This window comes from Paroedura picta, chromosome 1 (assembly GCF_049243985.1).
Source record: "Paroedura picta isolate Pp20150507F chromosome 1, Ppicta_v3.0, whole genome shotgun sequence".
NCBI classification, from domain to species: domain Eukaryota; kingdom Metazoa; phylum Chordata; class Lepidosauria; order Squamata; family Gekkonidae; genus Paroedura; species Paroedura picta.
Window position 1 is genome coordinate 178,240,049 of NC_135369.1, and position 15,682 is coordinate 178,255,730.

A 15,682-nucleotide genomic window follows, 5' to 3' on the forward strand; every position below is an offset into this window, starting at 1 on the left:
GGAGGCTGGGGTCGGAGAGGGGAGACACATGAGTGAGGTACAGTGCCCTAAAGTCCACCTTCCAAAGTAGCTATTTTCTCCAGGGAACTGATAGCCATACTCAGCAGATCAATTTTAACACCTGAAGAATTTCAGATTCCACTTGGAGGCTGGCAACCCTGAATAGAAGAACAGCTATTATTAGATTTTCTGTCGCAATAGCTCTTGGCGCAATATGAAATCTCTTTTCTGTGGTCTAACTCAATTTAGCCTGCATAGTACCAGGTCTTGTTCAACTTCAGAGCCGAACATTTTGAAAAGAAGTGTTGCCTGTTACTTGTAGCCTCACTTACCTCACAGGAGGAGAGGAAGGGAAAGGTGTCTGTAAGCTGCTTTGGGGCAATTTCGGGTAGTGAAAAGCGGGGTAAACCCACTCCCCAACATTTCTTTCTCTCTCCACTGGTCTAAACTGCCCCCTTAACAAAAACTTTGCCCCCCTAGCGAAGGAATTCTGGCTACGGACCTGCTGCCAACCAGGTGTCTGAGAGCATGCCATCGTGGCTCAGCCCCTGCTGGGAGCAGTTTTAAGCAACTCTGTTGGCTCATCCTTCCCACTGGCCCGGAGCTACTCCGGTGCACCACAGGAGATGTCTGGAAGTGATTAATACTGAGCTGAACGTAAACGCAGAAGTAACCTGCAGGCTTGGCTTGAATGTGGAATATAGGGGAACTCTTCCAGCTACAAATTGATGGGGATTTCTTTCACTTAAATGTTATGCAGAGGAAGTTGAGCACATACAGGTATGTTTACCGGAGTGCAAGAGGCCATAGCCGAGATGAATGCTTCCAAGGACTGCCAACTTCCATGTGGTGCCTAGAGATCTTCCAAAGGAAGCCCCGCCATTCCCCACATGCGCACGGGAGATGGGCTCCCCCAGCATATGTGGGCCGCCCTGCCCTGCCACAATGGCTCCCTGCATTCAATGCGGGGCTGGAAGGTCTAGGTGTACTCCGCGGTGGCGGCAGCGGGAAGCAGGGGCATGGGCCCCCACCACATGATGGCAGCAGCATGCCACTCTCCCACCACGGTGGGGATGGGGGGATGCCCCTGTCAGCTCCGCAGAGCCATGGAGCTGGCAGGGGCACGAGGTGTCCCTGCAGGGACACTGTAGGTCAGGGAAGGAGCTGGGCTGATCATGTGAGAGGCTAGCTTGACCTAGCCCTCCCGGCACCCACAGCAGCCCCTGGAACATGGAAGACTCCATGTTCCCTTAATGCGGGCCTTCTGGGGGCCTGGGTCAGGCCCAGGCTGGGCGGTGCCCAGGCTGGCATCAGCGTCGGGCATAATTGGGGATTTGCCCCAAAGTGTGTCACCACCAGTGCATAATCGGTCACTGAAATGCTTGTGTGGTTTTTCCATGATAGATCCCAGATCTGAGATTCCTTAACGATAGCAAAAAAGAAACTAGATAATTTAACTTGTGAGAGCATGATGGTCAAGCAAGGGAAAATAAAATGGCAAATTGTCAAGAAAGAAGGAAAGAATATACCTTGGCTAGTTTGCTATCCCATAGTGTCACAATTGAAAGAACAACTTCAAGAAAGAAGGTGGTCAGTTCAGAGAAGAAACTGCTTATGAAAAATACATAATGGGTGATATAAAACATTTGTTAGGCAAAATCTACAAATAGTTATTGCAGTATGATTCTGAAACAGAACAAGTTAAAGATTGTATGATAAAATGGCCTCAAAACCTCAGAAAAACTAGAAATATGAATGAATGGGAAGTATTGTGGGTTAATGAGTTATTTAGTCATACAGTCTTAGACAAGAATAAAAGGTAAAGGTAAAGGTAAAGGTATCCCCTGTGCAAGCTCCGAGTCATGTCTGACCCTTGGGGTGATGCCCTCTAGCGTTTTCATGGCAGGCTCAATACGGGATGGTTTGCCAGTGCCTTCCCCAGTCATTACCGTTTACCCCCCAGCAAGCTGGGTACTCATTTTACCGACCTCGGAAGGATGGAAGGCTGAGTCAACCTTGAGCCGGCTGCTGGGATTGAACTCCCAGCCTCATGGGCAGAGTTTTCAGACTGCATGTCTGCCGCCTTAGCACTCTGTGCGACCAGAATACAAAAGAAAAAAACACATAAAGGATAAAAGGATAAAAACATAATGCTTGTGATACTCAAGCATTTAAAACAGTTTATGTTTAAAACAGTTTGTATTTATGGAAGCTGATCGTTGATAAATAGCAGCTGGTGTTAACAGTATATCTTGAAGATGCTGGTGCTAAGAACGTAGAAGTGCTTGCAATGTTAATGAGTTGAAATTTACCGAATGTCAAATGTTAAAAGAAAAGTGGTATAAAATGTTTTTAGATGCCGCTCAAGATATAGCAAGGGAACTTCTGCATAATGGTCAAAATAGTGTGATGCTCGCAGTATATAAATATATCATATGTGGTGGACTTGCCAGGAAGAAAAAATACTGGATTATGACTCACAATGAGTTACAAAAGATACTGAAAGTTAAATTTCCACTGGATCCAAAATGTATGTTATTACATTTGATACCAGAAAATATTAAAATGTATAGTGAACTTGATGCATTTTACTATGCATTTTTTATAATGTACGCATCAATTATACAATTTTATATATTTTAAATTTTGTACTGGCTCCCTGATTTTGCAATTTTCTACTGTTAAATGTTTTTTCTCGCTATCTGTTTTATCTGGCCACAGTGCTGTATTAAATAAATTTGATTTGATTTGATTAGTGAACTTGATAAATACATGCTAACAGCCGCTAGGATCTTTTTTGCATCAAGATGGAAAGAGGAATTCTGACCAAATATTATACAACACTTTATTTATAGTCATTTAGACCAGAACAATAAACACTGGGATATCAAAATATGATGTTAAATGCTGAATGTATTTAAATCTCAGAATCATAAAATCATAATTAAACAATAATGTTTACAAAAATTGCAAACATACAACTATTTTAAAAAATACCCACTGACTTATTTTCCCGTAACATTTTTGTGCATCTTAATGGTGGCAACACAGAATTTAGTGGTACATAGGGTAGTTTGGGGGTTCTTGTCATTTAAAAGTTTCTTTACCTCACTAATATAATTTGTATCGTGTTATCATGTACTATATTATATATCGGACAGTGGAGTAAAAATTGCTCCCTTGTTTCAACTGGGGCAGGGGGATTTTCTTTTTTATATTGGCCCTGTAGTATTGCTGTGGGCAAGACTGAGCATCTGGCAAGAGGGAAAGCTCTTCTGTGTTTACTGTTTCCAAGATTGTATAGATAGGTGGCTGGAGCTGTTACAGATTTGTTCCTATCTAGTGCTAGAAAACCAGGGGAGTTACTTATGTCTTGCTGGCCTACGTCTTTGATCTCTTGCCTGAAGATGTTTTGGCCTGTTTTACCAGATTTTACACAGCAATTAAATACACTAATGGAATATGGGGGTAAGGGCAAAGTTTACATATGTGATACACAATAGACCAACATCAGAATTCAGAGCAATATGGAGTCTAACATTAGATTACATTGACCAATATAAATTGAGATGAAAAGAAATAATCCATTTTCAGACTATATGTGTGAACACGGGGAAAATGTAAACTCAGTGAGGGGGGAATGCAGTATGTGGTGAATGATATAAGGGTGATATGTAATGTCAAATTTCAGCTTTATGATTGCTTTAAAAAATAGTAGTTCTGTAAGATGAAATATTTATTTTTTCCTGAATAAAATTTCTATTTTTTTAAAGGTCTAGCCAGATGTCAGGCCACAAATCCACTATCTAAAACTATACAGTGCCTTTTTAATACTAGCCTTAATACTTATGTCCTAATAAACTGCATCCCACTAAGACACCAGAAATTCTGCTCCTGGGGTAAGTGGGTATTTAGGAACAGCTAAAGATGAAGCGGGACAGGGAAATAAGTGGAAATTGCCCATCTCCTTCTTTGTAACAATTCAGGTTTGAGACAAGCGATCCTTCTCCCTTGCTTACTTGCGTGGGCAGCATTGTTCTTGCATCCTGAGTTGGAAGAGTTGGAAGAGTGGAAGGTCCAGTTTAGTGTTTGTATCCGAAAGAGGAACACCACCCTAACGGTTCTGAGCAGGGCAGTATTTGCAGCATGCTCTGCCACTAAGCCATATGTCTACAATGCACTACAACAATGTTTGTTCTCCTCGTCTGTTTGCACAAAATCATCTCCTCTTCCTGCCGTAGAAAAGAGTCTAGCAGCACATAAAGGGCTAAACTAACAAAACTTGTGGCAGGGTTTGAGCGTTCATGAGTCACTGCTTACTTCTTCATATCTCCTGCCCAAATGTTGGTGAAGAAACACTGGTTTCTTATACCCTGCTTTTCACTACCCAAAGGAGTCTCAAAACAGCTTATAAACACCTTTCCCTTCGTCTCCTGGGGATAGGATAGGGCTGAGAGACCTCTAAGAGAACTGTTCTGCAAACTGGCTGGATGTAGAGGAGTGTGGAATCAAACCTACTTCTCCCAATTAGAGGCTGCCAGTCTTTTATCCACCACACCATGCTGGCTCTCATTAAGGTTCTTCCTGCGCACTCTTCCTTCTGCTACAGATAGACTAATATGGCATCCCATCTTAGAATCATAGAATAATAGAGTTGGAAGGGACCTCATGGGTCATCTATGCAGGACACTCACATCCCAATCACTCATCTACTGTAACCTGCCACCCCTTTGAGCCTTCACAGAATCAGCCTCTCTGTCAGATGGCTATCCAGCCTTTGTTTAAAAATTTCCAAAGATGGAGAACCCACCACCTCCCGAGGAAGCCTGTTCCCCTGAGAAACTGCTCTAACTGTCAGGAACTTTTTCCTGATGTTTAGACGGAATTTCTTTTGAATGAATTTCATGCAATTGGTTCTGGTCTGTCCCTCTGGGGCAAGAGAGAACAACTCTGCTCCATCCTCTACATGGCATCCTTTTAAATACTTGAAGATGGTTATCAGATCCCCTCTCAGTCATCTCCTCTCCAGGCAAAACAGACCAAGCTCCCCCAACGTTCTGAACATGAGGTCAAAGGCAGATACCATGAGTCTAGTCATCTGAGATAGGAGGTTCCTAATTTTTTGGGGGGAGGGAGGAACTGGAGTTATGCCATGCCAAGGAGCTTCTGGTAATTGGTAGGTTCAGTTCCTATACTGAAATGCACTGTGGCTGTGAGATATAGCAAGAAGCTCCTTTTGCTCCTTCCTCCCGCCTTTACTATTACTATGTCAGTTCTGCCTCATGTAGGCGGGAAAGAAGAACAGGAACTGAGAAGATAGCCCAGGCACCCCCTTCCATGCCACCTCAGAGCTCCGACAGACCCCCTTCAGAAGTCCTGTGGACCCCTGGTTGGGAATCCCTGGCATAAAGGCCCTGTAGGAGCTTGGGGTGTGCGTGTGGATAAACAAAATGCTGCATCTGATTGCTCTAGGCCCCAGCCAGCATCTGTTGCACTGGGGCAACTTCTCCCAGCAGTAGGTTAGGTAAACAGGAGGACAAGAAGGAGACAGGTGGCGTCAAGACCAAGAGGCCTGCGATGAACAGCTGAGATCTCTGCAAAGGTTTCCTTTTTCTTAGAAGCCACCATAATCCTTTGGAGGCCTCAACCCTTGCCCTGGTTGTCATTCCCCCAGAAACTGATCCCCTTTCTAGCTGAAATTAGCCCCATCAGGGGAAAAGACACCCCACCTGTTTTGGGACCAACAAAGGACTGGATGAGAAGTGACAGGGGGACTGCCGTGTTTCAACACAAGCCGTACCATTCACATATAAAGAAAGTGTGTGTGTGTGTTTTTGTGTGGCGTGAACGGTGTCTATTTTAAAGGCGGCTGAAGCAAGTAAGCAAGAAGGCCCGAAATTCTGTCACCTCCTGTGCTTTACCTAGCTGCGTTTCCCTTGCTTGAAGGATCTGTCTGAAATTGGCTTGCATTCTGCTCATGTTGGATAATGCCCTTTAGAGACAGATTTTCCTGTTTCACACAGCGAAGCCCAGCTGCAAAAGGACTCTGAATGTGCATTACCCAATCTTTGAGGATTGAGGAGAGGGTGGGGACAGAATGTCCCAGATACTAGATGAGAGCATGCCACCCCACCCACAGCAGAGGTGCTAGACAGCCCCAGAAGAGTCTTTCTCAACTTTTTTACCGCTGGGAAACCCCTGAAACATTCTTCAGGCTTTGAGAAACTCTAGAATTGGCTTGATCGTGCAGAATATGGTTCCGATGCACAGCTGTGTACACGCCCTCCCCTTCCCACCCCCTCCAGGCCCATCATTGATCATTGGGAGGGGGGGAGGCAGGTCGACAGGACCACACATGGTCACATCACCTGATAAAAGTTTAACAATTTTTAAAAAATGTATAAAAATTAACTCCCACCCACCCATTTGGGAAACTCTTGCTGGGCTGTCAAGAAAGCCTCAGGGGTTCATGAAAGCCTGGTTGAAGATTCCTGTCCCAGAAATTCCATGGCAGCATCTATGCGTAGCTGGCCTGTAAGGAAAGCGAGAAAGGGAGACGTATCTTCGTCAGCTGTACAAAATGAGATGGCCAAGACAAATACCTTGCGCCTCAAAGGAGACCAGAGCCACAAAGGATGCAGAAGATGCAGATTGGGGGAATTCTGGGACCTTTGCACATGACCTCGATGAAAATAAATTTCAGCACACTGTTTTTCCTCCCACTGACAGTCCCAGGGACTGCCATCCCAACCCAAACTTAGTGTCTAGTCCTTAGAGAACATTATCTTACCTCTAGGAATGGTTACTATGGTATCAGGGCTATTATAGTGGTTGCTGGACCACTCTTCCACTCTTTGTGCTCTCCTTTCAGTCCTGTGGACTCCATGAGAGCCAGCGTGGTATAGTGATTATGGGTGACAGCATCTAATCTGGAGAACCAGGACTGATTCCCCATACCTCTTCAACATGCAACCAGCTGGGTGATCTCAGGCTAGTCACAGTCATGATAGAGCTGTTCTCACAGAGCAGTAATTGTAATATCAGGGTTCTCTCAACCTCAACTACCTCACAGCATGTCCGTTATGGGGGGAGGAAGCAAAGGCATTTGTTAGCCGAGACTCAAGAGGCTTGCAGGGTGACCTTGGATGAGTCACCGTTCTCTCAGAGCTCACTCAGCCCCATTTACCCCAGAGGGTGTCTGTTAGGGCAAAGGCAATTGTTAACTGCTTTGAGACTCAAAAACCTGCTGGGCGAACTTGGGCAAGTCACTGTTCTCTCAGAGCTCTCAGCCTCATCTACCACACAGGGAGTCTGTTGTGGGGAGAAGAGAAGGTGAGGGTAAGCCGTTGAGCCTCATGAGGCCTGCTGAGTGACCTTGGGCCAGTCACTGCTCTCTAAGAGCTCCCTCAACCCCACCTACCTCACAGGGTGTCTGTTGTGGGAAGGGGAAGGCAATTGTAAGCCAGGTTGAAATACCTTAAGGTAGTAAAAAGTGGGGTACAAGCTCTTCATTCATTCATTCATTCATTCATTCATTCATTCATTCATTCGAGTTGCCATGTTGGTCTGAAGTAGCACAATAAAATCAGAGTCAAGCAGCACATTTAAGACCAACAAAGATTTATTCCAGGCGTGAGCTTTGAGTGCAAGCTTGAAAGTCTGAGGAAGTCTGTTAGTCTGAGCAAGAGTGCTTGCACCTGAAAGCTCATGCCTTGAATACATCTTTGTTGGTTTTAAAGGTGGTACTGGATTCATTCATTCATTCATTCATTCATTCATTCATTCATTCATTCATTCATTCATTCCCCATCCCCATCCAAATCGCCCTGTACGCCGTCGTGCCAACCCTGTGACCTGCCCACCTCCGCGGGACTCGGCCATGCAAGCCCTTTGGCACTCCCTGCTCTCCTTCCATTCCACAGGCTTGCCGGGCGTTGCTGTTGGGCGGCCGGGGGAGTGGGCGGGGCGCGGGGCTTGGGGCGGCGGCCATCTCGCGAGGCCCCTCCCCGGGCAGGAGCCGGGCGACGCGGCGCGAGGGGCTGGCTCAAGGAGCGCGCGCCGGCCGCAGCAGGCTCCTCCTTTGGCGAGCGGTGGCGCGCTCGGGAGGCGAGGCCGGGCGGGCGGCTGGCTGGCTGATGGATTGAGCCGCAGCAGCCGCTTGGCGGGCGAGGCGCGAGCCGGGCTGGCCGGGGCCCGGGCGATGCAGGGGGAGCGGCTGCGAGGCGGGCCGCCGGCGCGAGGCAGCTGAGAGGCAGGCAGGCAGGAGCGGCGCGCGCGGGGCTTTGTTCGACGGCCGCGCCTCGGGACCGGGACGCGCGCGCCTCTCCCCTCCGGGGCGCCCGGCATGGCTGGCGGCGGCGGCGGCTCGGCGTGCTAATCGGCGGCCGCAGGGTCCCGCTCCCTGCCCGCCTCCCTCCCCGCCTGCCGCCATGGGGAACATCTCGTCCAACATCTCGGCCTTCCAGTCGCTGCACATCGTCATGCTGGGCTTGGACTCGGCGGGCAAGACGACGGTGCTGTACCGCCTCAAGTTCAACGAGTTCGTCAACACGGTGCCCACCATCGGCTTCAACACGGAGAAGATCAAGCTGAGCAACGGCTCGGCCAAGGGCATCAGCTGCCACTTCTGGGACGTGGGCGGCCAGGAGAAGCTGCGCCCGCTCTGGAAGTCCTACAGCCGCTGCACCGACGGCATCATCTACGTGGTGGACTCGGTCGACGTCGACCGCCTCGAGGAGGCCAAGACGGAGCTGCACAAAGTCACCAAGTTCGCCGAGAACCAGGGCACGCCCTTGCTGGTCATCGCCAACAAGCAGGACCTGCCCCGCTCGCTGCCCGTGGCCGACATCGAGAAGCAGCTGGCCCTGCACGAGCTCAGCCCGGCCACCGCCTACCACGTCCAGCCCGCCTGCGCCATCATCGGCGAAGGGCTCACCGAGGGCATGGACCGCCTCTACGAGATGATCCTCAAGCGCCGCAAGAGCCTCAAGCAGAAGAAGAAGCGGTAGGCCCCAGGCCGGGGGACGGGGGGGGACGGGACCCAGCCCTGCCTGCCTGCCTGCCTGCCGCAGCCCCACCGGGTGGGTGGCTGGCTGGGAAGAAAGGGACGGACGGACGGACAGCAGCAGAGGAAGGGACAGACGCCTCCCTCGGGGGACACCTTTTCCTTTCTAGCCGGGCTAGAAGCTGGGCGGGGATCGGGGAGGCTTCGGCCGGATCCTGGAATCTCTGGCCTGGCTTCGCTTTCTCCCCCACACCCCCCAACACCAGATCCCTCTGGACGATTTCAAAACGGGAGAAGGGACGCTGGATTCTCATGACAGGGCCGGACTCTGTTGCCGCTGGAGAAAAAAAGGTTTGTGCGGCCGGCTTGGTGCAAGGCCACGTGTGCATGAAGAGCCAGGCTCGGGACAGACTGCTGGGGAAGGGGGGGGGGAGAAGGAGGGGAGATGCTGTGATTGGGATGGGGAAGGGGGTGGGGTGGGGGGTATGTGGGGGGGGGGCGTTTGATACGTTGGAGAAAAAATTGCTTGGCTTAGGGCTCTTTGTTGGAAGGCTGGGGAAAGGTCTCCCCACCCCAGCCCATCGCCCAAACGCACACACAAAAGGCAGGCTTCGAAGATCTCCCCCGGAGCCAGCCAGCAAAGAAAATGTATGAAATCAGCAAACAGGAGTCGTGGTGGTTTGTATACTCCATAGGAAGCGTCCCTTTTCATTTCGGTGGGATGGAGGGGAAGGGATGAGAAACCCCCCCCCTCCACGACAGAGGTGAAGCTTTTCCCTTTGAAGGGACTTGGAAAAGGTGGCAGAGGATGGGGCCTCCTGCCTGTGGCACCCACAAATTCCGCGACGAAAAGGGAATTTTGTATCTTAATTGTGCGTGACACGAGGAGCGGGTGTGTTGGTCGGCTGCCGCTGCCGCCTGGTGCTGCATTCTAAATATCCTGCTGGGAGAGCTTGTCCCTCCTCCCCGACAAGCCCTCAGCTGTAGCAATAACCCGGAAAAATCCCCCGCGTCTTACACCTAATCAGTGAACCATCCATTGGCAGGCATATTGGCATATTTTGTTTCTTTTCCCCACACCAGAGCAAAGGAGGTCGAGCTGCATTTCAGTTTTATATTCAGAATCCTGTTTTGTTGGGCTTTTGTGGACTAGAGGCCCCCCTCCCCCCTCCGCGTCCCCCCAAACCAGCTCTGGAGAGTTGTTGAGTATACAGGATGATATACAGGATCCAAATTATCAATTACCTTCCCCCGCCCCTTTGCCCACAGTCATATTCTTTTTAATGAGTTGTTCAGAGCCATGGCAGCGAAAGGTAAAGGAAATGGCAGGTAAACCCAGAAATTCGGTGGCACCTTAGAGGGCAACAGTGTTTATCCTAGAATGAGTTTTCCTGAATTGGAGTTTGCTTTTTCCGTTGCGGTGAAGAGAAAATCATTCTCCATTTTTTCTAATGAGGAAAGTTACAAAGGTGGTGGGTGGGATAAAGATTGTTCACTTTTCAGGGACCACTGATTTTATTTTGCAATATTTGGCCCACACAGCTAGCCGTCTGGAGAGATCATCCCCCTGTGCAAAACTTGCATTGATTTTGTCAGTGTAGGAGGAATCTCATATCCTTGGCAGCAATTCAGTATGCAGGAAGCAGGCCACTGGGATTTTGTTCTCGACAAGCCCGCGTAGGATCATGTTGTAAGGATGCAGTCCTATTCCTAAGAGTGTACTGAGTTTTAGGGAATTGAATCTTGAGTATATTTATGATCAAGCTACGCAGCCAACGGTTGAGCTTCAGGAGGAAATAACCCTTTTTTCTGCAAGAATTTTTGCAGCCTTGGTAAAAATTGATTTTATAAAAAGAGTATGAAGGATTTACATCCGTGGCTGGTTTAATTTCAGCAGCCCGGAGTACGAACTTCCTACTTAAAGATGTTTTAAAAAAATAGCAACAGAATACGATTAAAGTGACACAAGAAGGGGGGGGGGAAGAAAGCCCCCCCCTCCCCCCAAAATCGCACAACTTATTCTCCGGCAATGAATTCTCCCCCAAAAATTATTGTGGAAATCAATATCCAATTATAGATGCCGATTTTATTTCTGGCAAAGCTCATATGCCACTGATAGCTCAGGAAGTAAAAGGGTTTCCCCCCCCATTGCTATATGGAAAAGGGATCAGGGGGGGGGGAAAGTCTAATCTGCTGAATAGTTGTCTGTTGTGTGGCTGTTAACAGCACAAGAACCCTGCCACTTAAGAATGTCTTACAACTGAAATGGTTCACATGCCTAAGCCTAAAGATTTCTGTGTTCACGAGGAAAGAGGGAGGTGGTTGGGCTGGTCCCATAGAGCTTTTTTCCTTTTTAATGTTATTGTTTGTTCCACCCAGCTCTCTCAAGCACATTTCGTTACCTCATGACTGAGAGAGTATATTTATTTTGACACTGTTTTAAGCCAAATGCTGTAATTGTTTTTAAAACACTGTTTAGGAGGCAGGGAAAGACTGCTGGGATCAACATGAATGTGTGTTTGGATTAATTTTGTTTTTAATGTTGCCACAAACTACTGCACACCAAGTTGCACAGGTGCTATGTGAATGGGGACGCGGCTCTTAGAGGCCTAGTCCAGCAATATAAGGTATAAAAATGTGCCAGTCTCACTATTAGACAACTTCAGTTGACCTTGAACTGTGCAAGCTTTTGAGTTATGCAGAACTCTTAATCAGGCAAAACGTAAAAGGATGTTGGATCAATTCACTCTGGTCTGTGACCTTTTAAATAAATATACTTGATGTTGATCAATTGCACACACACACACACATATGTATGTATATATATATATACATATATATATATCCTCATTTCCTTTTGCTTGATAAAAAATTCTGTATTACTTTGAAAGATCTCACATACTTTCTGGGACCACATGGCAACTCTCTGTATGACCTAAAATAAAGCATTTAAGCATATTCCTTGCCTGGCAGGGTATGAAAATATGCCTAACTTTTACATTACTTTTTCAGTAACCGAGATGAATAAAGGCGAGGTTGAATGTCAAATCCATAGCTGTGGTTTCCTTTGTAGAGCTAGGTTTCCCCAGTGCAAATGAGCAAATCTTTGCACGCCCCCAAAACATTCTTAACCAGTGTATTATTTGGACAAGAGAGAAGGTCCTGAGCAGGGGTCCTAAACATTTTTGAGCCTGAGGGTGCCTTTGGAATTCTGACACACAACGGTGGGCACAACCACAAAATGGCTGCCACAGTAGGTGGAGCCAGTTACAAAATGACTGCTGCAGGAGGCGGGGTCAGCCACAAACGTCATAGATTGAGGTTGTATATGACTCTGTGAGTAACTTTTCAGCATTTTAGGCAGGACCTTTATTTAATAAGATGTTTCTTGATCGACAAAGCCTGTCAGAAGCCCCACCTAGTCCTATCCATGTTCTACAAGCACTTTGCGGGCACCACGAAAGCTGTTGGTGGGCACAGTGGCCCCCTTAGAAAGCATGTTAGGGACCCCTGGTCTGAAGAAACAGGGTGGTGAAAGTATGTGTATCAATGCTTTATGCGTGACCCACTCCCAGGTGTTCAGTCTTCTTCAAATGATGTTTGAAGATTTTGATTTTTTTTTTAGCAGATGTTACCAGATGCCTGTCACATTTCAGATGTCTCTTTCCACAATGCGCCAATTAAAGTATTCAATTCAAGCAAAACCAGTGTTACGTTTTCATTCTGCTTAATTTTTTGCAGCCCTCCCCTGTTCCCCTCTTCTCCCTCACCCCAACCCCATGCAGGTAAAGGACTGCAAAATGAAAATGTTTATGGAACAAGAATTTAGGGGAGGGATCCCAAAGATCTGACAAAGGGGAGTTTGGCTGCAGGCAGCACCAACTTTTTAAATATCACTGCTGGGGAATGTATATGGTCGCTTTAAAGAAGTTATTTTGAAGCCATGACGGAATTCCTGCACGGAAGGAGTTTCTGTGGAAGGAATAGCATTCCATGTGGACAGAGACCATGATGTGTGGTTTGGCCTCAGAAGTTAACAGGCTGAGAAAACCTCATTGCTTCTCTGCTTGTTCGCATGTAGTGGGGAGACTTGCATGCAGATGTGGTGACTTCTTCTGTTAATGGGTGTTCCTTCTATGGAACAAGTTTGTAATGCACACAGCCCGTCTTGTAGTCTCGTAGCCTTGTGTTGTTCCGTCATACCGTTAGGTAGCAAGATCTTTCAAGGAGGCCTCAGTTTTGTTCCCTGGCTCCACCTTGCATGCAAACAGAGCCAGTTGATCCCTAACTTGTTCACATCACTTTCTTAAAAAAACAACAACTTTGGGAGCAGGTGTTAACATCAAGCTTACATTTTGCTGCCTTCCTTTATTTTATTTATTTATGAGATGCATATCCCACCACTCCCCAGTGGCTTGTGGCGGGTCACGATGTCAGAATAAAACCCCAGCAAAACCCCCATTAAAACTCTATACTCGGATGTCAAGGCGGCAGTAAACCCCCCCCCCCACCACCATCCCCTGCTCCCAGTCCAGAGGTGTTCATGCCTCAGGGAATGAAGAGGGTGTGGAACCAGATATTCAGTGGTCTAGGGAGGGGCCCATGATCTTCCTGGCCCTGGCCTCAACCAAAAACCTGGCGGAAGAGCTCTGTCTTACAGGCCCTGTGGAACTGCGAGAGCTGTGTCAGGGCCCGTAGTGCTCTTGGGAGCTCGTTCTACCAGGTAGGGGCCAGGACCGAAGAGGCCCTGGCCTTAGTTGAGACCAAGTGCACTTTGCACCCACAGCATGCAAAGCAGTGGGGGGGGGGGCATAAGGAAGCAAGTGGTCCTTCAGCCATGTATAGCCAATACCAGTACCTTGAACTTGATCCAGGCCGCAGCCAGCAGCCAATATAGCTGCCTCAGCACAGGCTGGATGTGGTCTCTCCAAGATGTACCTGTGAGGACCCTAGCAGCTGCATTCTGCACCAGTTGCAATTTTTGCATCAAGGACAAGGGCAGGCCCACGTAGAGTGAGTTACAGAAGTCCAGTCTAGATGTGTCAGTTGCATGGATCACTGTGGCCAAGCCGTCCTGCGGCAGATAGGGCGCTAGCAGCCGAGCCTGGCGCAGATGGAAAAATGCTCCTGAGACCCAGGCCTCCATTGATAAGGAGGCATCCAAGGTCACCCCCAAATTCCTGTTCAAGTGTGAGATGTTAATCTGGGCCCTGGCCAAAAAGCGCAGGTGTGCTTTCTGTCCCGCCACCTTCCTCGCCAGGCACAGGACCTCCATTGAGGGGTTGAGCTTCAGGCGACTCTGCTCTAACCATCCAGCTTCCAAACTACCAGCGAATGTATACGTAGGGGGAGGGTCTGGCCAGCTGTCCATGAGGACCAGCCTGCCGTCCATTTTAGCAACTGGAACTAGCTTCTTTCAGCCACTCACGTGACCCAAAACTCCTCTCCAATGCTAGCAGGAAAGCCAGAGAAGGATAAGATATGCTTCAGAATAATCTCATCCCTAGTTCTGGAAGACAGAAACAAGCTTCTTGTATTGAATCAGAGCTCCATGGTATATTAGTAATAATAGGAATAATACTAATTAATTATACTTATTTTCTACCCTATCATGCAGCTCGGGGCGGATTCCACCGCATCACAATTACATCAAGGTAAAATGTAGCAGCAAAATATAAACGATTGGATTAAATACATTAAATTCCAAACAAATTTGTCTATCTGCTAGTTCTTCTTGTAACAGGAAAGAAGGAGAAAGGGGTGGGGAGGATGTTCCCAGCCCTAGCTGACATATGCGGTCTGGGCCCAGTGTATCTAAGAGACTGCCTCCCTGCCTATACCCCCGGAAGAGCTCTATGCTCCGCCACTTCCAACTGGCTGCAGAGCCCTGGCCCTAAAGAGGCACGTCGGACGTCAACAAGGGCCAGGGCCTTTTCAGTCCTGGTCCCCCCCTGGTGGAACAAGCTCCCTGAAGAGATCAGGGCCCTGCCCGAACTCCCACAATTCCGCAGGGCCTGCAAAAGGGAGCTCCTCCACCAGGCATTTGCTTGAGGCCGACTCACTCAAAACATCTACAGGCCCCGCCCCCCTCCCCAGACCTACCTAGGGATTGTCAATGTTGTTGAATGCTGTTCTGGTTGGTATGTTATATCATGACTGTTATCCGTTGTATTGATATAGTTCTAGGTAAATGTTCTACAATGTTTTATGTAAACCGCCCAGAGCCGTAGGGAAGGGCGGTATAAAAATCTAAATAAATAAGGCTTTGGTGGGGAGGCCCGCATAATTCAAACGTTATATTGGGCCTGAACCGTAGGCCCAGCAGAACAGCTCTGTTTTACCAGCCCTAGGGAACTGTTCAAGGAGATCTCTGAGTACACACATTCAAGGAATCTGGCCTTCTTGGCACAATGTTTTTATCTGTTTAAAATATATTGGTTCTCTGCAAATTTCTGATGGCTAACAGATCAGCAGAAGCTGCTGAACAGGTCGCACAAGCATCCAACAAGTTAGACACAGATATGGAATTGAAAAATAGGGATTCCAAGCCAGCACAGAATTAACACAGCTAAAAAAGTCCACCCTCCCAGGAAACCTTCCTGATTGAAGCAAGTGAAGGTCCCCCTTGCATCCACTCTAGAAGGCCATCCCAGGTCTTTGGATCTCTAACATGGAAAT

General features: G+C 48.0%; 2 protein-coding genes across 2 annotated transcripts; one reads left to right on the forward strand and one right to left on the reverse strand.

The window, feature by feature from the left end:
* Nucleotides 1-6,412: 6,412 nt before the first annotated feature.
* Nucleotides 6,413-8,346, reverse strand: LOC143825436 (uncharacterized). Its single transcript, XM_077313470.1, has 2 exons — nt 7,863-8,346; nt 6,413-6,532 (listed from the first exon to the last, which is right to left on the reverse strand). The coding sequence occupies exons 1-2, from the start codon at nt 8,344-8,346 to the stop codon at nt 6,468-6,470; spliced, it is 549 nt and encodes a 182-aa protein (XP_077169585.1). The 3' UTR covers nt 6,413-6,467.
* An 83-nt stretch (nt 8,347-8,429) lies between these two features.
* On the forward strand, nt 8,430-9,452 carry ARL4C (ARF like GTPase 4C). The gene has a single exon (XM_077313459.1). The coding sequence runs from the start codon at nt 8,430-8,432 to the stop codon at nt 9,006-9,008; it is 579 nt and encodes a 192-aa protein (XP_077169574.1). The 3' UTR covers nt 9,009-9,452.
* The last annotated feature ends 6,230 nt before the right edge of the window (nt 9,453-15,682 follow it).